This window comes from Coregonus clupeaformis, unplaced genomic scaffold, assembly GCF_020615455.1.
Source record: "Coregonus clupeaformis isolate EN_2021a unplaced genomic scaffold, ASM2061545v1 scaf1774, whole genome shotgun sequence".
Taxonomy (NCBI): Eukaryota; Metazoa; Chordata; class Actinopteri; order Salmoniformes; family Salmonidae; genus Coregonus; species Coregonus clupeaformis.
This window is the reverse complement of record NW_025535228.1, coordinates 41962-68676: the sequence shown is the minus strand read 5'-3', so window position 1 is coordinate 68676 and position 26715 is coordinate 41962. Positions and strand designations below refer to the sequence as shown.

Below are 26715 nucleotides of genomic sequence, written 5' to 3'. Positions count from 1 at the left end.
TTCTATACAATTAAAAAACTCAAATTTGAAAAACAAAATTAAAAGCAAAAATGACCCCAGCCATTATCACATTGGTTGCTGTAGCTTCATTCACCTCAGTCAATCTATAAACAAATAGCCTATTAGCTATACAAATTAGCCGCTACACATTAACTCAGCACTGGGATTCAAAACTATAGTTGAATATGTACAGAGGTATATGTAAGCAGAAAAAGTAATTTATTAACAAAAGGTAAACAAATAAATGTGCTTTAGAGAACTTGTATTTTTTCGCAGTTTCACAGCTAATTTTCTGCAATTCCACACATTTTACCATGACTTATGCCATGATATCATAATATCTGAGTGAGAGCGACTAACAAAATCAATGGGGGCCGGTTAGTAATTCAGCCATGATTACTACATGGTGGCAGGTAGCCTAGCTGTTAAGAGCATTGAGCCGGTAACTACTTTGCTTTATCTTGGCCAGGTCGCAGTTGTAAATGAGAACCTGTTCTCAACTGGCTTACCTGGTTAAATAAAGGTGAAATAAAAAATAAATAAAAAAAAACTGAAAGGTCGCTGGTTCGAATCGCTGGGCCGACTAGGTGAAAAATCTGCTGGTGCCCTTGAGCAAGTTACTTAACTCTAATTGCTCTGGATGAGAGAGTCTACTAAAATGTACAAGTTGAGATAGCTGGCTAGACTAATTTACCAATCTGTAAAATGTTAACTGACATGGGCTAATTGAGTGACATATAACAAGAGGAAAACTGCCAATGCACAAACAAGTTTCGAAATTGCACCTTATGTATTCTAACTTTCAACAATGAGTTGAGACCTTACTTTGGTTTTAGTTTTAGTTTTTTTCACCTTTATTTAACCAGGTAAGCCTCATTTACAACTGTGACCTGGCCAAGATAAAGCAAAGCAGTGCGATAAAAACAACAACAACACAGAGTTACATATGGGGTAAAACAAAACATAAAGTCAAAAATACAACAGAAAATCTATATACAGTGTGTGCAAATGTAGTAAGTTATGGAGGTAAGGCAATAAATAGGCCATAGTGCAAAATAATTACAATTTAGTATTAACACTGGAGAGATAGATGTGCAAAAGATGATGTGCAAATAGAGATATTGGGGTGCAAATGAGCAAAATAAATAACAATATTGGGATGAGGTAGTTGGGTGGGCTAATTACAGATGGGCTGTGCACAGGGGCAGTGATCGGTAAGCTGCTCTGACAACTGATGCTTAAAGTTAGTGAGGGAGATAAGAGTCTCCAACTTCAGAGATTTTTGCAGTTCGTTCCAGTCATTGGCAGCAGAGAACTGGAAGGAATGGCGGCCAAAGGAGGTGTTGGCTTTGGGGATGACCAGTGAGATATACCTGCTGGAGCGCATATTACGGGTGGGTGTTGCTATGGTGACCAATGAGCTAAGATAAGGCGGGGATTTATAGATGACCTCGAGCCAGTGGGTTTGGCAACGAATATGTAGTGAGGGCCAGCCAACGAGAGCGTATAGGTCACAATGGTGGGTAGTATATGGGGCTTTGGTGACAAAATGGATGGCACTGTGATAGACTACATCCAATTTGCTGAGTAGAGTGTTGGAGGCTATTTTGTAAATGACATCGCCGAAGTCAAGGATCGGTCGGATAGTCAGTTTTACGAGGGCATGTTTGGCAGCATGAGTGAAGGAGGCTTTGTTGCGAAATAGGAAGCCGATTCTAGATTTAACTTTGGATTGGAGATGCTTAATGTGAGTCTGGAAGGAGAGTTTACGGTCTAACCAGACACCTAGGTATTTGTAGTTGTCCACATATTCTAAGTCAGACCCGCCGAGAGTAATGATTCTAGTCGGGCGGGCGGGTGCAAGCAGCGTTCGATTGAAGAGCATGCATTTAGTTTTAATAGCGTTTAAGAGCAGTTGGAGGCTACAGAAGGAGTGTTGTATGGCATTGAAGCTCGTTTGGAGGTTTGTTAACACAGTGTCCAATGAAGGGCCAGATGTATACAAAATGGTGTTGTCTGCGTAGAGGTGGATCTGAGAGTCACCAGCAGCAAGAGTGACATCATTGATATATACAGAGAATAGAGTCGGCCCGAGAATTGAACCCTGTGGCACCCCCATAGAGACTGCCATAGGTCCAGACAACAGGCCCTCCGATTTGACACATTGAACTCTATCTGAGAAGTAGTTGGTGAACCAGGCGAGGCAGTTATTTGAGAAACCAAGGCTATTTAGTCTGCCAATAAGAATGCGGTGATTGACAGAGTCGAAAGCCTTGGCCAGGTCAATGAAGACGGCTGCACAGTACTGTCTTTTATCGATCGCAGTTATAATATCGTTTAGGACCTTGAGCGTGGCTGAGGTGCACCCATGACCAGCTCGGAAACCAGATTGCATAGCGGAGAAGGTACGGTGGGATTCGAAATGGTCGGTGATCTGTTAGTTAACTTGGCTTTCAAAAACTTTCGAAAGGCAGAGCAGGATGGATATAGGTCTGTAACAGTTTCAATCTAGTGTCACCCCCTTTGAAGAGGGGGGGGACCGTGGCAGCTTTCCAATCTCTGGGGATCTCAGACGATACGAAAGAGAGGTTGAACAGGCTAGTAATAGGGGTTGCGACAATTTCGGCGGCTAATTTTAGAAAGAAAGGGTCCAGATTGTCTAGCCCAGCTAATTTGTAGGGGTCCAGATTTTGCAACTCTTTCAGAACATCAGCTGTCTGAATTTGAGTGAAAGAATAGCGGGTGGGGGCATGGGAAAGTTGCAGCAGAGGGTGCAGAGCTGGTGGCCGGGGTAGCCAGGTGAAAAGCATGGCCAGCCGTAGCAAAATGCTTGTTGAAATGCTCGATTATCGTAGCTTTATCGGTGGTGACAGTGTTTCCTAGCCTCAGTGCAGTGGGCAGCTGGGAGGAGGGGCTCTTATTCTCCATGGACTTTACAGTGTCCCAAAACTTTTTGGAGTTAGTGCTACAGGATGCAAATTTCTCTTTGTAAAAGCTAGCCTTTGCTTTCCTAACTGATTGTGTATATTGGTTCCTGACTTCCCTGAAAAGTTGCATATCGCGGGGGCTGTTCGATGCTAATGCAGTACGCCACAGGATGTTTTTGTGCTGGTCAAGGGCAGTCAAGTCTGGGGTGAACCATGGGCTATATCTGTTCTTAGTTCTGAATTTTTTGAATAGGGCATGCTTATTTAAGATGGAGAGGAAAGCACTTTTAAAGAACAACCAGGCATCCTCTACTGACGGAAGGAGGTCAATATCCATCCAGGATACCCGGGCCAGGTCAATTAGAAAGGCCTGCTCGCTAAAGTGTTTCAGGGAACGTTTGACAGTGATGAGGGGTGGTCGTTTGACCACGGACCCATTACGGACGCAGGCAATGAGGCAGTGATCGCTGAGATCCTGGTTGAAGACAGCGGAGGTGTATTTAGAGAGTAAATTAGTCAGGATGATATCTATGAGGGTGCCCATGTTTACGGATTTAGGGTTATACCTGGTAGGTTCCTTGATAATTTGTGTGAGATTGAGGGCATCTAGTTTAGATTTTAGGATGGCCGGGGTGTTAAGCATATCCCAGTTTAGGTCACCAAGCAATACGAACTCTGAGGATAGATGGGGGGCAATCAATTCACATATGGTGTCCAGGGCACAGCTAGGGGCTGAGGGGGGTCTGTAGCAAGCGGCAACAGTGAGAGACTTACTTCTGGAAAGGTGGATTTTTAGAAGTAGAAGCTCAAACTGTTTGGGCACAGACCTGGATAGTATGATAGAGCTCTGCAGGCTATCTCTACAGTAGATTGCAACTCCGCCCCTTTGGCAGTTCTATCTAGACTAAAAATGTTGTAGTTGGGGATGGACATTTCTGAATTGTTGGTGGCCTTCCTAAGCCAGGATTCAGACACTGCTAGAACATCAGGGTTGGCGGAGTGTGCTAACGCAGTGAATAACTCAAACTTAGGGAGGAGGCTTCTGATGTTAACATGCAAAAAACCAAGGCTTTTACGGTTACAGAAGTCAACAAATGATAGCGCCTGGGGAGTAGGAGTGATACTGGGGACTACAGGGCCTGGGTTAACCTCTACATCACCAGAGGAACAGAGGAGGAATAGAATAAGGATATGGCTAAAGGCTATAAGAACTGGTCTTCTAGTGCGTTGGGTACAGAGAATAAAAGGGGCAGATTTCCGGGCGATGTAGAATAGATTCAGGGCATTATGTACAGGCAAGGATATGGAAGGATATGAGTACAGTGGAGATAAACCTAAGCGTTGTGTAACAATGAAAGAGATAGCATCACTGGAGGCACCGATTGAGCCGGTCTCCACGTGTATGGGGGATGGAACAAAGGAGCTATCTGAGGCAGGTTGAGCGGGACTGGGGGCTCTACAGTGAAATACACAGCACAGTTGAAAAATATATGGAAAATAGAAATCAAAACTGGATGGTCTTCAGAGATCGATAGGAGGGGTTGAGGGTAGCTGAAGGATGGGACTAAAAACAATCAAAAGAAAATTTATGTAAAATATACTGTGTCCATAAAATGTATATAGTATGTACAGTTGAAAAGGAAAGCAGCACACTCTAGGAGCTCAAATGCAATAATTTAATATCCTAATAACCAACGTTTCGACAGACAAGTCATCAGGGTATTGTAGTGTCGAGTTAATGTTGCTAATTATGCTGTGACACAAAGGAGTCCGCTTATACTGAGCTTTGATCATAAGTTTTATTTATATCACAAGATTTCAGCATAAGTTTACAGATGTCAAGATCATCCGGAGAACAGAGTCCCAAAAGAATATGTCTGTTCTGATCTTCTTTGTTCCAACCCAGTACTTATAATCTTTACCAAAATATGGGCGGTTTCCCATACTGACCAATCCCCTGTCTACAACAAACAGACTCCCTCTGTTCTATGGGGTGTCACTCTAAAACGGCTCCCTCTGAAACTGAATAAACATCCTCTCAGATTCCACTTGAAAACATTAGCAAAGTCATAATTCTTCATACACTACAGTATAATCAGGGGTGCACATAACTGGTACGCAGGTACGCAAGCGCGACAAAAATCAGGAATGCGTAATGCCACTTGTGTTACTACGCGCCTTTGCGTACTTGACCGATCTTCTCATCTAACCTTACACATGACATGTTGCTTGTCAACTACTGTCAGGGATGTCCAACAAGCAACAGACATTAAGCAGCTTCTTTGGCGTTTCGCCACCTACAAAGAAACGCCAACTGGAGCCAGAGCCGAAGAAAATACTTTTTTCGGAAAAGTGGCTCCAAGATGTGCAGTGGCTTGAAGCTAAGAATGAGCGCACTGAAATGTGGTGCAAGATTTGCAGCTCAAATCCACATCTAGCAGACAAAACCGGTGCATTTTATAAAGGCTCAAAGAATTTCAACCATCCTTTATTTGACAAACATGAAAAGAACAAGGAGCACACGAATGTGGCGCAAGCCATTGCTAAACAAGCTAGCCGAGAAGAAATGTCCAGTCGCCCACTTGCCAGATGGCGAGACAAGCTGAATGAAGAACAGTGGCAAGCTCTGTTTAATATTTTTCTCCTCGCCTTCCATAAAGCTAAACACGCACGTCCCATGTCTTTCCTATTCTGAGGATGTTCCTTTACTGAAGCGGCTAGGAGTAAATGTCGGAGGTGCATATCATTCACGTGAAGGGGGCACACGGATCATGCAGAGCATCGCTCACACCATCAGCGGGGAGTTACGAGCCAAGTTGCAGTCTGCTGAATTTTGGGGGCTGCTTTTTGATGGATCTGAGGACATCACAAAAACTGAGCAGGAAATCGTTTACATTGTGTCTGTGTCCAGCAACGGAGTGTTTACTTCAGACTTTATTGGACTGATTGAATTGGGTGCTGACCGAACCGCGCAGGCCATAACAGACGGACTTGTGAGACTTTTCCAGGACACAGGCTTGGATGACTGGACAAGAAAGTTGGTCGCTGTGTGCACAGACGGGGCTGCTGTCAACGTAGGTATCTACAACGGCGTTGTGCCAAAACTCCGGCAACTTGCTGCGGTTGGAGACTCCCTTGTGCACATTCTGTGCACCGCACACACACTGGAGAATTGCGTGAAATCAGCTGATCGCAACGTTCCTTACTGTGAGACATTTAATCGCTCTGTGGTCAAGCTGCTGCAGTTTTATTTACAAAAAGATGGAGCAAAAAAAACTGCTGCACTGAATAAGCTATGTGAAGAAAATGGGATCTCCTTTGTGAAACTGGGTAAGTTTCATAATATCAGATGGTCTGCATGGAGGCATGAAACACTTAAAAATATCAAGACTATTGCCAGCCATTAAAATGCAACTGGTTACGAGTGATAACAGTGACTTGCAGCATATCTGCACAGAGCGTTTTCAGTGCTTTCTGTCAAACATGCTTGACATTTGCAACATTTTGAACACCACATCCATTAGGTTTCAGAAGGAAAATCTGACCATTGGAGAATGTAAGGATGAACTCATGGTGGCCATTGGACAGTTCACACTTCTGCTTGATGGTGAAAGCCACAGGGCACACACTGTTTCCAATGCTGATGCTGACAGAGACAATACTCAGGGGGTTAATTGAAGAGTTTGAAATCAGATATGACTCCCCTCAAGTCATGTGATCATTTCTTAGTATTTGATCCTTCAACATGGCCTCAGGAAATGCAAGACCTCCACAGTTTTGGAAACACAACAGTTTGCAGCATTCTCAAGAAATATGAGGCTACCTTGCAACTTGACAAAGATACCACTGTGACAGAATGGATGCGCTTAAAGCAGGCAGGAAAACGCCTGGGAGCCTCTTCTGTGTATGACTTGGTCCAAATAGTAAATACAAGTAACCCAGATGCTTATTCCAACATCAACAAGGTGGTTAAGCTGTCTCTTACACTGCCTTTAAGCAGTGCAGCTTGTGAGAGGGGATTCTCACATCTCAACATAATAAAAACCAAGTACAGATCTCGTCTGTCACATGCTCGTCTCTCAGCACTGATGCACATTCACCTGTCAAAGCAGACCACAGAGACATTTGACCCAAAGCCTGCTGTTGACCTGTGGATGGAGACAGCTAATCGGAGGCTCAACCAAGGACAGGAAGGTGCATCTGCAGCATCTTCATCATCTACCATGCAGGAAGCTGAAGCAGAGGACAGTGGTGGCGGCACTGAGGAGGACAGTGAGGAAGACTGCACTTATTAAGACCACGCTACATATGGGGTGAGTACCAGACACCATCTGCTGGTACTCACCTGAGTAACTCACTGAAAAAGTTATGTGCACCCCTGAGTATAATGACAAACACTGCGGGTCACTAGTTTATATAGTGTCAAAGGACACATGCAGGTGTCTGTAATCATGGCCGGGTGTGGCCTAATAGCATTGGTTAATTCACAGATAAACAGAACATACAAAAAACATGGATAGCATACGATCATAGATACAACTTGGCTACATAGGCCCACAAACACTTACAATGAATAGCAAAATCACAATAATCACAAGAATGGCTTCAAATCAAAGTCTACGTTGAGACCAAAGGGAGCAAGGGTCTTTAAATTAAAGATCCAGGCAGCCTCTCATTTTAACAATGAGTTGTCGAGGTCACCCCCTCTCCTAGGGAGGGTGACATGTTCGATGCAGATATAACCTAGGGACGAAATCGAGTGGTTCGCTTCCAAAAAGTGGGCAGCGACTGGGTATGTCGAGTTTTTGCACCTAATGGTGCTCCGATGCTCCGAGATTCGTACTTAGATTTTTTTTTTTTTGCTGTGAACACTTAAAATGATTTGGGGCCATGACCAATATTTTAAATTATCAAATAATACCCACATCATAAAGACTTTGCAGAACCCCAAAAGTCTTCTTCAATGATTTGCCACCATCACATCGTTTAACTGCCATCTGCTGAAGGTACTCTGCTGACACTGTGTGGAATGATTTCACCACCGTTCGGAAGAAGGAATCTGACAGTGTCGACCATAGGCCCTCTGTTGGAATTAGCCTTGAGTTCAGTTGATACAAGAGCACACAGACGACCTCCTGTATCTAAAAAAACAAGACAAGAGGTGTATCGATGGATGGTGACTTTACCAAGGACCTGGAGCTTGTCTGGGTTCAGTCTGAGGATGGCTGCAGCGAAGGCCTCAGTAATGTCTATGCCACGTTGTTGTTTTAGGAGAACCCTCAGGAGCTCAGGGATGATGAGGTACACCCTCAGACCCTCCACCCCAATGGGATCCTTACTCAGGGAGGGAAGGAGTATGTGCTGGACGACTTCTTTAACCTAGAACCATGAAAGGAGTGCTTGTGGGTCACAACTAAATGACTTATTGAGTGGTCAAGTTGAATATCAAGGACAACAAACAGAAGTATTGAAAATAAGTATCTGATCATAAAGATAATAAATGAAAAAATACCTCAGCCAGAACTTTGTCCTTTTCTGCAAGCTTTTGAAAAGCCAGTCGGGCGAGTGACAAGTCCAGGCCAGAGTGCTTCAGTGAGGTTTGGTAATGTTTATCACGACTAGAGTAATAAGACCAAGAAATACTATTACATATCCAACAATAAAACAAAAAGTATTCAATAATGTGATGATAAAACATTAATGGATAGGCAGTGAGTTTTTACCTTTTGTCCAGGAAGCTCCCATTTAAACATGACGCAGAAGATAATGTTTTTGTGATTTTCCTGAAAATAAAACTGAAGAATCTTATAGTTCAGACTATGTAAGTTCCTGAGACCTTCATCTTTTCATGTATGTTTGTGTTGCCTTGTCCAATTATCAACCATCATGAGTTGCTTATTTGTATTGAGCCTGGGGACGAGGTTTATTTGTATCCTTCTCTACCTACAGTATGTACACTATATATACAAAAGTATGTGACTGTCAAGGCTGAGGTGAATGTGGTGTGGGAGTCAGGCGCAGGACACCGAAGCTTAGTCCAACAAAGTTTACTTGTGAAAACACAAGGCAAAGATACAATGAACGGCCTCAACAAACACAGAGGCGAGCAATTACGCAAACTGTGCGTAAACAAAAAAACAACAAACAGAGCAAACACGCAGCACTACGGACAGGCGAATAACAACACACAAACTAACCAACACAAGACAGGCAACTTATAGGACACATAATCAGACACAAACGGACACAGGTGCAATAGACAGACAAAAGCAATCAAACATCGAAACATCTAACGGTGGTAGCTAGTACTCCGGGGACGGCGAACGCCGAAGCCTGCCCGAGCAAGGAGGAGGAGCAGCCTCGGCAGAATCCGTGACAGTGACCCCTTCTAATTAGTGGATTCGGCTATTTCAGCCACACTTGTTGCTGACAGGTGTATAAAATCGAGCGCACAGCCATGTAATCTCCATAGACAAACATTGGCAGTAGAATGGCCTTCCTGAAGAGCTCAGTGACTTTCAACATGGCACTGTCATAAAATGCCACCTTTCCAACAAGTCAGTTTGTCAAATTTCTGCCCTGCTAGAGCTTCCCCGGTCAACTGTAAATGATGTTATTGTGAAGTGGAAACGTCTAGGAGCCACGGCTCAGCCACAAAGTGGTAGGCCACACAAGCTCACAGAACGGGTTGCAACACTCTCTACCGAGTCCCAAACTGCCTCTGGAAGCAACGTCACCACAAGTACTGTTTGTCGGGAGCTTCATGAAATGGGTTTCCATGGCTGAGCAGCCGCACACAAGCCTAAGATCACCATGTACAATGCCAAGCGTTGGCTGGAGTGGTGTAAAGCTCTCCGCCATTGGACTCTGGAGCAGTGGAAAAGCGTTTTCTGGAGTGATGAATCACGCTTCACCATCTGGCAGTCCGACGGACGAATCTGGGTTTGACGGATGCCAGGAGAACGCTACCTGCCCGAATGCATAGTACGCTACAGCATACAATGAAATTGTAGACAATTCTGTGCTTCCAACTTTGTGGCAGCAGTTTGGGGAAGGCCCTTTCCTGTTTCAGCATGACAATGCCCCCATGCACAAAGCGAGGTCCATACAGAAATGGTTTGTCAAGATCAGTGTGGAAGAACTTGACTGGCCTGCACAGAGCCCTGCCCTCAACCCCAACGAACAACTTTGGGATGAATTGGAATGCCGACTGCGAGCCAGGCCTAATCACCCAACATCAGTGCCCGACCTTAATAATGCTCTTGTGACTGAAGGAAGTAAGTCCCCGCAGCAATGTTCCAACATCTAGTGGAAAGCCTTCCCAAAAGAGTGGAGACTGTTATAGCAGCAAAGGGGGGACCAACTCCATATTAATGCCCATGATTTTGGAATGAGATGTTCGACGAGCAGGTGTCCACATACTTTTGGTCATGTAGGGTACTTACTTCTTTATTTTCTTCCATGATTTTGAATCGCATTGCAAGATCCATCTGTCAATGATGTCATTGTCTAATGTCTGAGTCACTTTTTCAACATGGAAGTCATTCCACAATTTTCCTGATTCCTGTAATAACAATTTGATGCACTGTATTAAAACAATGTTAAGTACTAAGGACTAACTCAGAACAAACTAACTGTAAACGCAATAACTGAGCAGAGCTGTACAAGGACAAATAATGGTTTCCTCCAGCAAAGGTTTGTTCAATTTGCTGGTCATCAATGCGGTCTGAAAGTTACCCAAAACAGTTATGATGTTATAGACCTGTCATTTTATCATTTCAGAGACTAACATTTCTGCTTAAGTACTGTATTGAGTTTCAAATAGGTCACGTTAGGCAGAGGAAAATAAATTATTTAACTACCCTGTGATAGCTGTACTGGCAGAGGCACAGACTGGTCCATCTTGACTCCATTTCCCAGCTGCCCTTGCTCTCCAAGCCCAAATTAGTAGATGTTTTGGAAGGAGCCCACAAACACTAATGTGTGGCTTCTAATTTGACAAACAGGATTGTAGGTAAAGGAAAAATCACAAATCAACTGTGATCCCTAAGAATGACCCCCAAAATGGATATATCCAAGAACATACCCAGTGACACTCCAAGATTGATCTTACCATACAAGCTACATCCATTGATCTTTGTATCTCTCAACCAACGTCATGAGGTAGTCACCTGGAATGCATTTCAATTAACTTTGTTGAAAGTTAATTTGTGGAATTTCTTTGCTTCTTAATGTGTTTGAGCCAATCAGTTGTGTTGTGACAAGGTATGGGTGGTATACAGAAGATAGGTGTGTCCAAACTTTTGACAGGTACTGTAAGTCACGTGAATCTCTGCACAATCATACATCGTTTTTTTGGGGGGACTGTGTGCGGGTCTCCATCTCTTCCAGTATTCTCATGTTGATATCTATGTATCTGGAACAGACACTATTTGGTATAAAGGACATTCATAGAGCACAGACAGCCTCCTATCATATCCCGTATCAAATTGAGCAATTTAGAAACTGATGTTTACGTTGGGTTAGTGCAATTGAATGCTGGTCTCCACATGCAACCTGAATTACCTGATTCAAGTTACCCACTGGTCTGAGAAAACACAAGAGAAACAGACAGACCAAAAGCGACCATTTCAATATGTTCAGTTGCTAATATTGACAGATGCATCAAAACATTGTGTGAGTAGGCCTACATAGAGATGTGTCATTCTGTCAAGGCCTACCTGGGAAAATTGGAGGCAGAGGTAAGACAGAAAACTCTTCCCTCTTCAGACAGTAAAACAACATGGGCATCTCCGCAACTCAGAGCCACCATCTTCTCCCCGCACTCCACACCCTCTACACACAAAATATTAATGAAATATATTAAAGGTCCAATGCAGTCATTTTTATCTCAATATCAAATCATTTCTGGGTAACAATTAAGTACCTTACTCTGAATGTTTTCAATAAAAAATTATACCAAATTCCTTCTTAGCAAAGAGCAATTTCTCAAACAAGAATTTGGCTAGGACTGTTTGGGAGTGGTCTGAGTGGGGAGGGGTAAACTGAAAACTAGCTGTTATTGGCAAAGAGGTTTGGAACTCTCTTTCTTATTGGTCTATTAAATAATTTACCACATGGTGATGGAAAGGCCAATGCTGCATCCCACCAAAACAGGCAGAAATTTCAGGTCTTTTCAAACTAATTCTCATCATTTTCACAATATCATTCCAACCTCATAGTGTGGAAATATATTTAAAACACAAGTAAATCACGTTTTTGACTGCACTGGGCCATAAAATATATAATTATATGTTTTATCACTTCAGTAAAGAGGTGGGATTTGCACTCTTAGAAAAAAAGTGGTATCTAGAAGCACATTTTGTTTCCAGATAGAACGCCTTTGGGTTCTATGTAGAACCCTTTCCACAGAGGGTTCTACCTGGAACCCAAAAGTGTTATCCTATGGGGACAGCCGATTAACCCTTTGGAACCCTTTTTTCTACCTGCGGGAAAACATATAGGAAAGGTGTTTACTCAGTTTCCATGTGACCCTTCTCCCATCTTTGTACTTCTGATAAACACGACCACTTTATTACCTGCAGATAGATGCGTAATTGGAGATTTCGTGAGTATGAAATTTACGCAACTGTCAGTGTTCGTCTTTACCAAACCATTCTACTTCACTAAACCAAAGCCATCGCGGGTATTCTCTCCCCACGAAAAAATTATAAATGTGTTATTATTATCGCCTTCTAAACGTGTCCATAATCAGCTAATCTTGATGGAACACAGGACGGTCATTCTGCGCCCTGGGAGTCAGTGCGTTCTGAAAGTGATGAACGACACCATATGGCATAACTGTAAAAGCAACACAGCAAGAAACGAAAACGAAACTTCACAATGGGCATGGCCTGAGTAAACTAAAATATCAGGCTGGCACATCTGCAGTGGGACAGCGGCTAGGTAAATAAAATATTTTAAACAAACAAACACCAGCTAGCACATTTGGTTCCTTGGCAGTTGTGAGCATGTACATTTTTGCTTTGCCTTTTGGTTCTGGGAACGAAACTATATGTTTCCTGACGGTTAAAACTGAACGTGTTTTAAACATTCGGAGAATGGAAGTGAAAATTTCGCCTGTTCTGGGAACGTAATTTGTTTAGGTTGCAGGGAAGTTTTCAGAACGTTTTTCTATGGTTCCCTGAAAGTTTTCTTGGGAGGTTTTATTCATGTCCTGAGAACATAAATTATAGGTTATTTGAGGGTAATTAAATAACGTTCTGAGAACATGTTTCAATAAGACTTTTAATAACACTGCTAGCTTAGTTTAACTGTTTTGAACTCCAAGCACAGATAGGACAAATGGAAATTAATTTGCTTAGGTATTAATCATGCAAACACATTTCTTTTTTTAATGTGGCATGGTGTCAGTGATATTCAAACCGATGATCGTCTGCTCTCTACCCATGGAATTAGTCCACTGCACCACCAGGATGGAGCTAGCATGCCATGTTTTTTTTAACTCATACAATGCTGTTCCTTTTAGTCTATTCAAACAGACCCTACTTCAAAGGAAACAAGCACTTGTTAAGATTAGTGGGTGCGGCCAACACACCTGAAAAACTTAACAAGATAGAGGATAGAGTTTTGATGACGCTGAGAGAGAAATGTATATGTTTTTAAATAACATTCTTACAACGTTCTTTGAACGTTAAGGTTTTCTTGTGGTTTTTATGGAAAGTTTTCTTAATATTTTGAGAACATGACTTTAAATCAGGGATGGAAAACTGGCTGTCCGCCCCCCTTTTGTAGGCCTGCGGAAAAACAACCACGCTATCTCTCGCCATGCTCTAAGAAACGTATAGTTCTCAGAACATTATGTGCTAGCTGGGAAGGTTATGCAGGTTGTTGGAGAAACCACACCACTGCTCTGCATCGGCGGGAATACTCAATGATAAAAGAAAACACAGGAGAAACTAATATCTGTATTCATTAGATACATAAATCATTATTCTGTCAATAAAACACAAGATACAGACATAAATGTCAAACGATGATGCAGACATGTGTCCAGGAAAAAGGATGTTCCCATGCAGAATTACATAAAATTCAAAAATAAATCAATAGAGACAACATGCATAAGTAGGCTCTTGAATGTCTATTACTGAATAAGAATGTTTTTTTTATAACTCACATTCAAAATTAGGGGACTAAGTCAAGGATTGTTTTTTCCAATAACACGGTAAGCCTATACATAGCCTATACATTTGCAATTTTAAAATGTTAACTTGAAAAAGCCAAGGTTTAAACGTTTTTAAAAAAAGGTGTAAAATCTGAACCTAGATGAAGGCTATATCAACACAATCAAAATCCTATGCTAAACTGAAGAGATGTATTGACATGTAAGAAACACATTGAATGAAATGATGAACACAGCAGTAGCCTATATATACTGTCCGTTACTCCTTCCAGAAGCCTCTGTTGTGGGCCACCGCCTCTTTGAGCCTGGCCAGCAGCATCTCCTTGGAGGGGTAGATGGGCAGAAACAGTAGGAAGTAGCAGGTAAGGGATTCTGGGAAATGTAGTTCAGTAGAGTTCTGCAGGACTGCCACAGTCATCTGGATCTTGTCCATGCCCAGGATGGGAGTGCGATCACAGCCCGTCAGGAACACTGAGAAGGAGGGGGGAGATCGTGAAAGGTAGACAGAATGGGAAGAAATATAGTGAATGTCGTTGTGCGGCAGGTAGCCTAGCCAATAAGAGCAGTGGGCCAGCCACCGAAAGGTTCCTGGTTCAAATCTTTGAGCAGACTAGGTGAAAAATATGCTGTTGTGCCCTTGAGCAAGGCACTAAACCCTAATTGCTGCTGTAAGTCGCTCTAGATAAGAGCATCTGCTAAATTACTAAAATGTCAAATGTGTTCAGACACATTTTTTTTGTAAATGCTCTTGTAGAACAGGAAGTTCTAATATGCAGACAAAACCCTAAACCAGCATTATGAAAGACTGATTGGTTCCTCCAGTTTTACTCAACCCGAGAGCAATTTAGTGCCATACTTACGGAGGAAAGCTTTCTTTTGGTCATCTGTCAGTTCCTCAAAAGCCTCCCAGAATGTGACGATGTTGGGATGTCTGGCATGGTACTCTCCATCATACACAGTGTTCTGGATATATAAAAAACAAACAAATGGCAGCAATAATTAAACAATATTAAACTCGCACTCCATTTAAACGATTCACCACTCAAAGTCATACAGTATGTCACAAAGCACCATGTACAGCTAGGCAATGTATAGCACATTATCTCCTAGTCCCAGTCCTAATTTGAGATACATACCCATAACTTGAACATCAAAGCAAATCCCCCATTGATATAAATGCATCAACACATTGATTGATTTATGCCCTAATTTCTCAAGTCAGCACCCAGCCCCATACTGAGAAATGAATGATGGTTGTATTTCTATAGACCTGTTTGAGCGTGTCCCAGTCGTAGTCCTCTTTCCCCACCATGACTCCCCTGAGCTCGTCAGGCTGGAAGAACTCCACCACGTCTCTGTCACACACCTTGAAGAAGCCTCTCCTGAACTCTTCAAACACCTTCTCCGCTGATTGGTTGAAGGCGAGGTTCACGTAGGCATCAACAAACTGCTTCCTGTCAAAAGAATGAATGGTATTTTAATAACAAAATGTAAACACAGAAAACAGAACAAGCAGAAAGCATGCTTGTTGTAACTTCTAACTTCTAAAATGTGAGCCAGTTTGCTACAGCCGGAAAATAATCCTGCAGCAACAGGAAATGTGAATTATATTATGTGGATTATAATTAATGGACATTTTTGTAGGGGTTAATACATTTTTCGTAAGGGAAAATCAAGTCTGAAGCCTTTTTAAACCTCAAATATTTACTACACTTTTAAAATGTTCTGCATTGCAGGAAAGTTCTCCTGCAACAGAGTGATCAGATTCAGATTTTACATCCGTAGGAGTAAATGTTGCTGTAACCTTACTTGTTAGAACTTGTGACTGGTTTTCCTGTTTCTTTGGGATCAAGCTCCACCTTCAGGTCATCCCAGATCACCTGATGAAAATAAACAGTTTTACAACTTTTCACATACTGTATCTAGTGATATTTCATTGCTCAACAATCAAACAGTTTGAATGCAATACATACGGTGAAGGTCATGTCCAGGTTTTCTTCAACATCATCATCAGTGTAGTCCTCCAAGAGGTACCGCAAACTCCTTCAATTACAATGAAAATAAATAGTTGTTGAAAAATTGTAATCAATTTCTAAGGGATACCAATTCAATGCTAAAATGTACATTCTAAAATACAAAACCTACCTTCCTAAAACAGGATCAAACTCTCTCAGGTCCTCCAGTGAGGGCTTGACCCCCACCATCTTCTTGAACAGGGCCAGAGGGAAGGGCAGGTGTACAATGTTGTGGTTGTACAGGGCCATGCCACACAAGACACCAAACAGGAAGTAGCTCTTCTCCTCCACTCTGGGCTGGTAGTAAGGGTAGGTGGCACATGAGCCAAGGCAGAGATCAAGAATAAACCAGAGCAGGCACCATCCAAGCTGTCAAGACTAGATACTTTTCTTTCTTCGTCAACTAACTTTTATATCCTTTTTTTACATTTATTTTTGTCTGTATACTGCAATTCAGCTTTTAGCTATGAATGAGTACAAGACAGCCAAACTAATAATAAAACCTTGGTACATCAGGGGGAGTGTAGGGAGTGATGGTGATTATACTTGTAAACAATGCTATATTGATTGATAGAGTGTAGATAGTGGCACTACTGTAGTGGTTGCATCTCTGTGGAAGATTTTTGTTTTTAGAATATTCCACCATACCATTACTCACCTATTTTAATTTGCTTGAGAGTGCAGTGATTTATTCTACAGTAATGAAATCGCAATTCCCTAATTCAAATTCTTACCTTGGCAGGGAACCAGACCAGTGTCTTGGTGTCGTTGTACATGAACATCTCAGACTCTGGTGCCAACAGCTCTTCAAACACATGGAGGAAGAAGTCCCTTATGTTGACGAGCGACAGCTTCCTGTCCTCCACAAACTGCACCTGAGGGATAAAGCATAAGAGGTACATTTAGGTTGAGTTCTAACATCGTCTTGTAGTCTTGCGAAAGCTTTTTTCAACATTTGTCCTTCCTAATTCTGGTTGTCATAATCTTACCACAAGTTCTCTCTGGAAGTAATCGTGATCTGCAGCACCCAGTTGTCTGAAGGTGTCTTCGATGAGTGATAGGCGCCTTAGGTTTAGCTGGAAGACTGGAGCAGGGGGAGAGTTTGGGTTGTCTCGGAACGTTCCAGAAGGACACATCACTGTCAGCCGGTGGGTGAGTTTGTGAACCCCCTGCAATATATAAATATACACTAGTTTCAAGTTTGTTTTATGCCCCGTGCACAAGTACAGTGAAGTGCAGTTCCTGCTTGCACTTTCCCAACAATGTAGTAATCAATATCAGTAAAAAATAAATAAAAAAGTAAAGTAGAACAAAAACACACAAGAAATAGAAATAAGAACACGAGAAAGTAAGTAAGCTATGTACAGGGTCAGCTCCAGGGTCTATTTAGAGTGGTATACAGACTGGTCTTTGGAAACCACTGTGTAGGCTATTGTATACTTGAAAACAAGGGTTCAATAAAAGGATATAAAGAAGCCAGTGGAATAATACAGTATACCTTTGTAAAACGTGCGTTATTGATGAAAATGTCCATCTTGCAGATCAGATTCAACACAAATGGGTAACGGCAAAAGATGACAGGTGTTGACTGCGTGTCCTAGAAGTGACACAAAAGAAAACTGAAGGTGCATCTCAATAGTCTAAATGGGTTCCCTCTCTTTGTCTCATTCCTTCAATCTGCACTGAAAGAACTGGACAAGTGAAACCAGATTGACATCCACCATATTGATATCATTCTAACATTTTTGTAATTTACAGATGATTTGGTTATTTTATTACCTCCCTTTTTGACCAAAAACGCCAAAGCTTCACATCCTCCATAGGAATATTGTTGATCTCTTCCACATAAAAGGTACTGGCTGGAACTTTCTGGGTTCTTCCGACCCTTTTGTTTGCCTTTGAAATAACATAATGTCAGCATCAAAATAGATTTGCACATGTCCCTTGCACATGAGGAGTGAACAGTTCACAATATGAAGTATGTTAGGGCATGATCAACAATAATGACATAGACGGCAACTACAGAAAATGGTCAGGAGCATTATAAAATGATTGACACAGACACTGACTCTGTGGAGGTACTTGAGGGTTTCCAGCAGGAATTTGACTCCGGGGTTGTGGGTAACCAGAAGACCATTCCTCAGCATGAATGACATGGCATTCTTCCACATCAGAATGTGCTTAGTCATGATGTTTGTGTCCATCGAGGACCACCACTCTTCTATAAGATGGTACAAAAATATGTCCATCATATTGCTTGACCAAAAAAACAATTATCTTATAACATAGGTTATGTAGCCTACATACAGTGGGGGAAAAAAGTATTTAGTCAGCCACCAATTGTGCAAGTTCTCCCACTTAAAAAGATGAGAGAGGCCTGTAATTTTCATCATAGGTACACATCAGCTATGACAGACAAATTGAGAAAAAAAATCCAGAAAATCACATTGTAGGATTTGTAATGAATTTATTTGCAAATTATGGTGGAAAATAAGTATTTGGTCACCTACAAACAAGCAAGATTTCTGGCTCTCACAGACCTGTAACTTCTTCTTTAAGAGGCTCCTCTGTCCTCCACTCGTTACCTGTATTAATGGCACCTGTTTGAACTTGTTATCAGTATAAAAGACACCTGTCCACAACCTCAAACAGTCACACTCCAAACTCCACTATGGCCAAGACCAAAGAGCTGTCAAAGGACACCAGAAACAAAATTGTAGACCTGCACCAGGCTGGGAAGACTGAATCTGCAATAGGTAAGCAGCTTGGTTTGAAGAAATCAACTGTGGGAGCAATTATTAGGAAATGGAAGACATACAAGACCACTGATAATCTCCCTCGATCTGGGGCTCCACGCAAGATCTCACCCCGTGGGGTCAAAATGATCACAAGAACGGTGAGCGAAAATCCCAGAACCACACGGGGGGACCTAGTGAATGACCTGCAGAGAGCTGGGACCAAAGTAACAAAGCCTACCATCAGTAACACACTACGCCGCCAGGGACTCAAATCCTGCAGTGCCAGACGTGTCCCCCTGCTTAAGCCAGTACATGTCCAGGCCCGTCTGAAGTTTGCTAGAGTGCATTTGGATGATCCAGAAGAGGATTGGGAGAATGTCATATGGTCAGATGAAACCAAAATAGAACTTTTTGGTAAAAACTCAACTCGTCATGTTTGGAGGACAAAGAATGCTGAGTTGCATCCAAAGAACACCATACCTACTGTGAAGCATGGGGGTGGAAACATCATGCTTTGGGGCTGTTTTTCTGCAAAGGGACCAGGACGACTGATCCGTGTAAAGGAAAGAATGAATGGGGCCATGTATCGTGAGATTTTGAGTGAAAACCTCCTTCCATCAGCAAGGGCATTGAAGATGAAACGTGGCTGGGTCTTTCAGCATGACAATGATCCCAAACACACCGCCCGGGCAACGAAGGAGTGGCTTCGTAAGAAGCATTTCAAGGTCCTGGAGTGGCCTAGCCAGTCTCCAGATCTCAACCCCATAGAAAATATTTGGAGGGAGTTGAAAGTCCGTGTTGCCCAGCGACAGCCCCAAAACATCACTGCTCTAGAGGAGATCTGCATGGAGGAATGGGCCACAATACCAGCAACAGTGTGTGAAAACCTTGTGAAGACTTACAGAAAACGTTTGACCTGTGTCATTGCCAACAAAGGGTATATAACAAAGTATTGAGAAACTTTTGTTATTGACCAAATACTTATTTTCCACCATAATTTGCAAATAAATTCATTAAAAATCCTACAATGTGATTTTCTGGAGAGAAAAAATCTCATTTTGTCTGTCATAGTTGACGTGTACCTATGAAAATTACAGGCCTCTCTCATCTTTTTAAGTGGGAGAACTTGCACAATTGGTGGCTGACTAAATACTTTTTTCCCCCACTGTATAGTTATATGTCACAGTGTCAGACATGCTTCTATTATAAAAGTATTCTGTAAAATCATACTGATGCCAAATCTGCTGATAAACTGACAAGGTCAGAGGTTATTTACTTAAAGTTTTCTTGGCTGTCTCACTCAGATCCTCAACGATAACTATTGCTAAAGCTATAACCATGTTCATGACGTTCTGGTCATCGTGGAGAAGAGGGATTGTGGGTAGTATCATAAAGATCTCTGGTGATTTGATGACAGCTGCTGAAACGCAAAGAGTGTCCACCAGTGGCAATATATTTACCTATATGGAAAATATATAGAGACATGAAGAGAGTAACATTATGCTATCATGATCCTCCATTCAAAATAAATATTGATATTTAATAGATTGTTGATATTTGTATAAGTCTTTGAAGAGTGAGTTAATCTTAGCTGATTTCCTGATCCATGGTATGTTGAAGAGCTGATCAAAAGCCTGGCTAGCAGCCTCTAGGTCCACTGTCAAAGCTCCTGCAGCTTTAGTTGATGGAGACTCACTGGTAGAGGGTATACAGTGGGGGAAAAAAGTATTTAGTCAGCCACCAATTGTGCAAGTTCTCCCACTTAAAAAGATGAGAGAGGCCTGTAATTTTCATTATAGGTACACGTCAACTATGACAGACAAATTGAGATTTTTTTTCTCCAGAAAATCACATTGTAGGATTTTTAATGAATTTATTTGCAAATTATGGTGGAAAATAAGTATTTGGTCACCTACAAACAAGCAAGATTTCTGGCTCTCACAGACCTGTAACTTCTTCTTTAAGAGTCTCCTCTGTCCTCCACTCGTTACCTGTATTAATGGCACCTGTTTGAACTTGTTATCAGTATAAAAGACACCTGTCCACAACCTCAAACAGTCACACTCCAAACTCCACTATGGCCAAGACCAAAGAGCTGTCAAAGGACACCAGAAACAAAATTGTAGACCTGCACCAGGCTGGGAAGACTGAATCTGCAATAGGTAAGCAGCTTGGTTTGAAGAAATCAACTGTGGGAGCAATTATTAGGAAATGGAAGACATACAAGACCACTGATAATCTCCCTCGATCTGGGGCTCCACGCAAGATCTCACCCCGTGGGGTCAAAATGATCACAAGAACGGTGAGCGAAAATCCCAGAACCACACGGGGGGACCTAGTGAATGACCTGCAGAGAGCTGGGACCAAAGTAACAAAGCCTACCATCAGTAACACACTACGCCACCAGGGACTCAAATCCTGCAGTGCAAGACGTGTCCCCCCTGCTTAAGCCAGTACATGTCCAGGCCCGTCTGAAGTTTGCTAGAGTGCATTTGGATGATCCAGAAGAGGATTGGGAGAATGTGATATGGTCAGATGAAACCAAAATATAACTTTTGGTAAAAACTCAACTCGTCGTGTTTGGAGGACAAAGAATGCTGAGTTGCATCCAAAGAACACCATACCTACTGTGAAGCATGGGGGTAGAAACATCATGCTTTGGGGCTGTTTTTCTGCAAAGGGACCAGGACGACTGATCCGTGTAAAGGAAAGAATGAATGGGGCCATGTATCGTGAGATTTTGAGGGAAAACCTACTTCCATCAGCAAGGGCATTGAAGATGAAACGTGGCTGGGTCTTTTAGCATGACAATGATCCCAAACACACCGCCCGGGCAACGAAGGAGTGGCTTCGTAAGAAGCATTTCAAGGTCCTGGAGTGGCCTAGCCAGTCTCCAGATCTCAACCCCATAGAAAATATTTGGAGGGAGTTGAAAGTCCGTGTTGCCCAGCGACAGCCCCAAAACATCACTGCTCTAGAGGAGATCTGCATGGAGGAATGGGCCAAAATACCAGCAACAGTGTGTGAAAACCTTGTGAAGATTTACAGAAAACGTTTGACCTGTGTCATTGCCAACAAAGGGAATATAACAAAGTATTGAGAAACTTTTGTTATTGACCAAATACTTATTTTCCACCATAATTTGCAAATAAATTCATTAAAAATCCTACAATGTGATTTTCTGGAAAAAATAATCTCATTTTGTCTGTCATAGTTGACGTGTACCTATGATGAAAATTACAGGCCTCTCTCATCTTTTTAAGTGGGAGAACTTGCACAATTGGTGGCTGACTAAATACTTTTTTTCCCCACTGTAGCATGTGTATAGCATTATCATTGACACAACATACTGTACACACACAGTTTATTTTAAACTATCCAAACCTTCCATTTTAAAATCGCTTACTTGACTTTGGTGAAACTGGCCACAAGACTTGAACTTGTTGAGAACATCAAGGATATTTCTCTGTTGGAACAAATGTGGACACATTTTATGTTTCAGTACAATAAATGTTTGTTTATTTCATTTTGAGTTAGCTAGATAATAAAAACAAAAAACAAAGAATCTTTGTCTACGGTAGATTGTATGTTTTAATATTCTATTTTTTTTGGGTTAAGAACCTTTGCGCCTCTGCATTTCCTTGCTCCATTGTCAGCCATTTTTGCAGCTTGGCTTCATCTAACCTCCCGATTGGCTGTTCTCTTTCAGAACTCTACAAAGGCAGATAAAGCAATATAATAAATTAACATATCTCAAACATGAACTAGCTGCTTAAGACATTTAGACTGTTTCAGTCTTCCTATTATTGAGGTATAAAAGGTCAGAAACATTACCTCAGCGGTGTAAATGAAGTTTGAATTCCATCCCACTGATATCTTCATGTCTGATAAAAAAAAGAAAAATGTACAGAAGAGGTTGTAGGGACATCAAGTCTCGTTATGTGTTCTTATTCAGTCATCCAAACACTACATAGTCAGTATGTAGATGCATAATATAGTTGAATAGAATCAAATAAAAGATAGAAGAGAACAGAATAGACATTGTATCCGGTACCGTTGTGTATGACTGTCGCTGCCCCACCAGAAGCCCTTTTCAGCAGCACTGAGGTGGGTCGCAAGCTGCCCTCTGTGTTGCCAGTCCCTAGCTGACCTTTGACCCCACTGCCAAAGGCCCAGAGTTTACCTGAGGATCCCAGCACCAGGGTGTGATGGCTGGCAGAGTTACAGTAAGACAAACACACAGTCAGACTGAGAATGTTCAAGATTGGTTTCCTATCTGTTTATTATATGTGTATATATGCGTAGAAGTAACATTATGCTGTTGGTCATTACCTGCCACATGCTATCTGTGAGACCAGTCCATCCAGGCCCTCCACCAGTTTGGGTATGAGTTCGTTAGCTGATGCGTCGTGCCCAAGCTGGCCTCGGCTTCCCTCTCCAAAGGTGAACACCCGTCCATCCTAAAGACCACAAAGAACCAGAACCAGTTGTTGACAAGTCAAGCCCAGAGTTGTTCCTGGTGTGGTCAGGTCAGGGCCCTAATCACTTCTTAAAGAGACAGTATAATAGTATTGAAGGGTCGACACACTGGACTGACCTTTACCCTGGTAGCCCTGAGGCTCGATCTGTATTAAAAGCCATAATCAGGACATATTCTGTATAACCTGTGATATTCCTAACTGTAACTTCACATTTAGTATGAGATTGTATTCATGCTCTCAGATGACTTGTATGGTTAATTGTGTAGCCTATCTCTCCCAGACACTTGTTCACTTGTTTTTAACCTCTGTTCAAGGTCATTTTGTATAACTGTCTATATTTACCAATATGTGATAATTGTATCTTTGAGAGGTTGCTGACTTTGTGTGCAGAACTATCTCCCAGTGGGCCCACTGTTCAGGACATTAAATACTTTTTCTCAACTTAATGACCTGCCGTCAGATTTGTCTCCTTTCACACCAACATCTCCCTTGGAGCCTTCAGTAAAAAGACAGTAATAGTATGATACCTTGGTGAGAACAGCAGTGTCCCTCTCCACAGTAATAGTATGATACCTTGGTGAGAACAGCAGTGTCCCTCTCCACAGTAATAGTCTGATACCTTGGTGAGAACAGCAGTGTCCCTCTCCACAGTAATAGTATGATACCTTGGTGAGAACAACAGTGTCCCTCTCCACAGTAATAGTATGATACCTTGGTGAGAACAGCAGTGTCCCTCTCCACAGTAATAGTATGATACCTTGGTGAGAACAGCAGTGTCCCTCTCCACAGTAATAGTATGATACCTTGGTGAGAACAGCAGAATGTGCCTCTCCACAGCTGATGAAGGAAACCCCCAAGACTCTGAGAGCAGGCACTGCACAGATGTTGTACCGGCCTGGCAGGGGGAACAAGCATCATACTTACAGTGCAATGTTCCCACTCATTATAAGACATCTGTAAAATGACTTAGTGGTTATAACAAAGGAATCCGAGTTCAAATTAGAAAATGCTGGTGGATAAGCCTGATTAGCTTTTTATACAAGTAGTGTATGAAGAGCAGTAGAGTGTGCCGTAGTACCTTTCTCATCCACACGGTTGAGTCCCAGCTGCCCAGCCCTGTTCGCCCCACAGCAGTAGACCAGGCCTGGGAGGGTGAGGGCCAGAGTGTGGGTTCCTCCGGCTGCTACCTGGGTCACTGGGACCCCAGTGAGGGAGCGCACCAGGGCAGGTATGGGCTGCAGAGGCACCCCCTTCCCCAGGCCCAGCTGTCCATGGCTGTTCAGACCCCATGAGAACACCTGTCCCCCTGTAGAAGACAAAGAAATCACATATTACATTACAATGACATAACAATAACTCCGGAGTTAGATTCTTTCATAATCAATTGTGTAAATATCATCTCACTGTCATTTTGAGGTACACTTAGAAAAAAAGGTTCCAAAAGGGTTCTTCAGCTTTCCCCATAGGATAACCCTTTTTGGTTCCAGGCAGAACCCTTTGTGGCTCCAGAAAGGGTTCTCCAAAGGGTTCTCCTATGGGGACAGCTGAATAACCCTTTTAGGTTTTAGACAGCACCTTTTTTTTAAAAGTGTAGTCTAACTGATGCATGTGGTTATCATAATTTAGATGGAATGTAGTCTGTGTGAGACAAACATCAGTAGGCCTATGTCAAAAGGCACAGTACGTTATACCTTTAGTCAGGGCCAAAGAATGGGAATTTCCACAAGCAACCTGTATCACTGTTATTGGCAAGGGCGAAGGTATTGGAACTGGTCTGTAGAGAAAAAAAAGGAGACATCTAGTACATATTATCTTTGTTAGTGATCAGTGGAATCCAAGAGGGCTCTCATTACTTGACAATGTAAATCATGGAGGATATTTAACTTTCAAGATCTATTTGAAGTTGAAGTTGAGGTTTCCTTGCCTTGGTCTGGGAACTTTGGAGACAGTAGTAGGGGCGATGCCCAGCTGTCCCTCCCCCCCTGCCCCCCAGGAGTACACCTGTCCTGATGCACACACAGCTACACAGTGGTCCTGACCACAAGCCACAGAGACCACTCTCGCCAGACCCTCCACTGGCGCTGAAACGGGTAGAACACACACAGTTTTAATTGGAAGTCCTATGTCTTGGAAAGGGTTAAATGCCAGAACATTGATAAGACCTAATGTAATGCATGAAGGAGTTAATCAACAATTTATCTGAGTCCAGTAGATCACTTCATTGCTCCTTTTTGTTTATAAAGCTCTACTATACAAGCTTCCGACTCCCTGGTGCCACTAGGGCAGTTTTAAACCCTGATGATAAATGATTTCACCGAGGTGGCAATTGTTTTGATTGACTTTAATAATTTGTTTATGATGCCTGTGATGTTTGTGGTGTTCTAATGTAATGTACTTGTTATTGTATCTTGTTATTCTATCTTGTATCTTATAGTTTCATATATTTTATTTTATGTCCTCAGGGCACCATTGAAAATAAGACGCTGGTCTCAATTGGGCTCCCCTGATTAAATAAAAGTTAATAATCTTGAGGATGACGTAAATTAGATCCTAGATGTATTCCTGGGAACATAGCAACACTTAACTTTCGTTCCTCTGACTTGGATGGAGAAACGAAACTGAAACCTAACTGTGAGCCTATGTTGTAGTTTTATTGAGGGATAGTTTAGCAATTTATGAAAGTTGTGGTAAAGCTTACTAGGCTCAATATAGGCTACTACACATTTTAATTTCATCTGTAATAATGAACAATATCGTGAACAGAAAATGTTTGCATAACGATAAAGAATAAAATAATTCAGAAGCAAGCATCCTTTTAGCCGCACTTTAATCCGAAATAGCCTACATAGCGATCCTTGCACCTATTCTGTAAATAGCCTACATAGCGAGCCTTGCACCCAAATATTCAGATATCATTAAATGATGTCTTACCTGGTAGTTTTGAATCTCTGTTCTTCTGTCTGCCAAGTTGTCCCTTTGAGTTGCGCCCGCATGATAGGATCCTGCCATCTACCGTGAGAAATAAAGTGTGTTGCTCCCCACAAGCAATTTCTGTGACTTTATCAGATAATATATTCCCTGCTATAGGAACAGACACATTCTCAAAATGTAGACCAAACTGTCCACTCGAACCGTCTCCCCAGCAGAACATGATGATGTGATGAAAGACTGAAGTGTGGTCTACTTGGGTAGGCTATACAGGGCACTACGTGTGCGTGTATGTGTGTGTGTGTGTGTGTGTGCGCGCGCGCACGCATGTGTGCGCGTGCCTGTGTGTGTGAACTACTTTTAGTAAAATATCAGCAGGGATTAAATCAGATTTCCAGTAGTCATCAGTGGTCACTGATTTTCCAGATTGTATGCATTGCATAA

General features: G+C 42.2%; 1 protein-coding gene and 1 long non-coding RNA gene across 2 annotated transcripts; both read right to left on the bottom strand.

The window, feature by feature from the left end:
• Positions 1–7986: 7986 nt before the first annotated feature.
• LOC121563993 lies at positions 7987–8708 on the bottom strand. Its single transcript, XR_006000036.2, has 4 exons — positions 8651–8708; positions 8440–8545; positions 8114–8306; positions 7987–8010 (listed from the first exon to the last, which is right to left on the bottom strand). It is a non-coding gene; the product is annotated as an uncharacterized LOC121563993 (long non-coding RNA).
• Positions 8709–13879: 5171 nt separating this feature from the next.
• LOC121563992 (probable E3 ubiquitin-protein ligase HERC6) lies at positions 13880–26518 on the bottom strand. The gene is made up of 23 exons (XM_045218747.1): positions 26275–26518; positions 25268–25424; positions 25035–25117; positions 24422–24649; positions 24147–24238; positions 23195–23322; positions 22917–23074; positions 22697–22746; positions 22484–22575; positions 22269–22328; positions 20455–20557; positions 20139–20322; positions 18194–18345; positions 17904–18020; positions 17623–17721; positions 17114–17293; positions 16859–16999; positions 16255–16421; positions 16083–16152; positions 15919–15989; positions 15380–15563; positions 14970–15072; positions 13880–14580 (listed from the first exon to the last, which is right to left on the bottom strand). Exons 1-23 carry the CDS (start codon positions 26492–26494, stop codon positions 14369–14371), a joined length of 3051 nt encoding a protein of 1016 aa, XP_045074682.1. The 5' UTR covers positions 26495–26518; the 3' UTR covers positions 13880–14368.
• Between the last annotated feature and the right edge of the window lie 197 nt (positions 26519–26715).

Excerpts from the sequence above, each read along its gene's own strand:
- LOC121563992 (XM_045218747.1), bottom strand. The coding sequence starts at position 26,494 with ATGTTCTGCTGGGGAGACGGTTCGAGTGGACAGTTTGGTCTACATTTT. Across the intron at positions 24,239-24,421 it reads CAACCGTGTGGATGAGAAAG|GCCGGTACAACATCTGTGCA; the intron begins GTACTACGGCAC and ends TCCCCCTGCCAG. Across the intron at positions 17,294-17,622 it reads ATAACGCACGTTTTACAAAG|GGGGTTCACAAACTCACCCA; the intron begins GTATACTGTATT and ends TATATATTGCAG.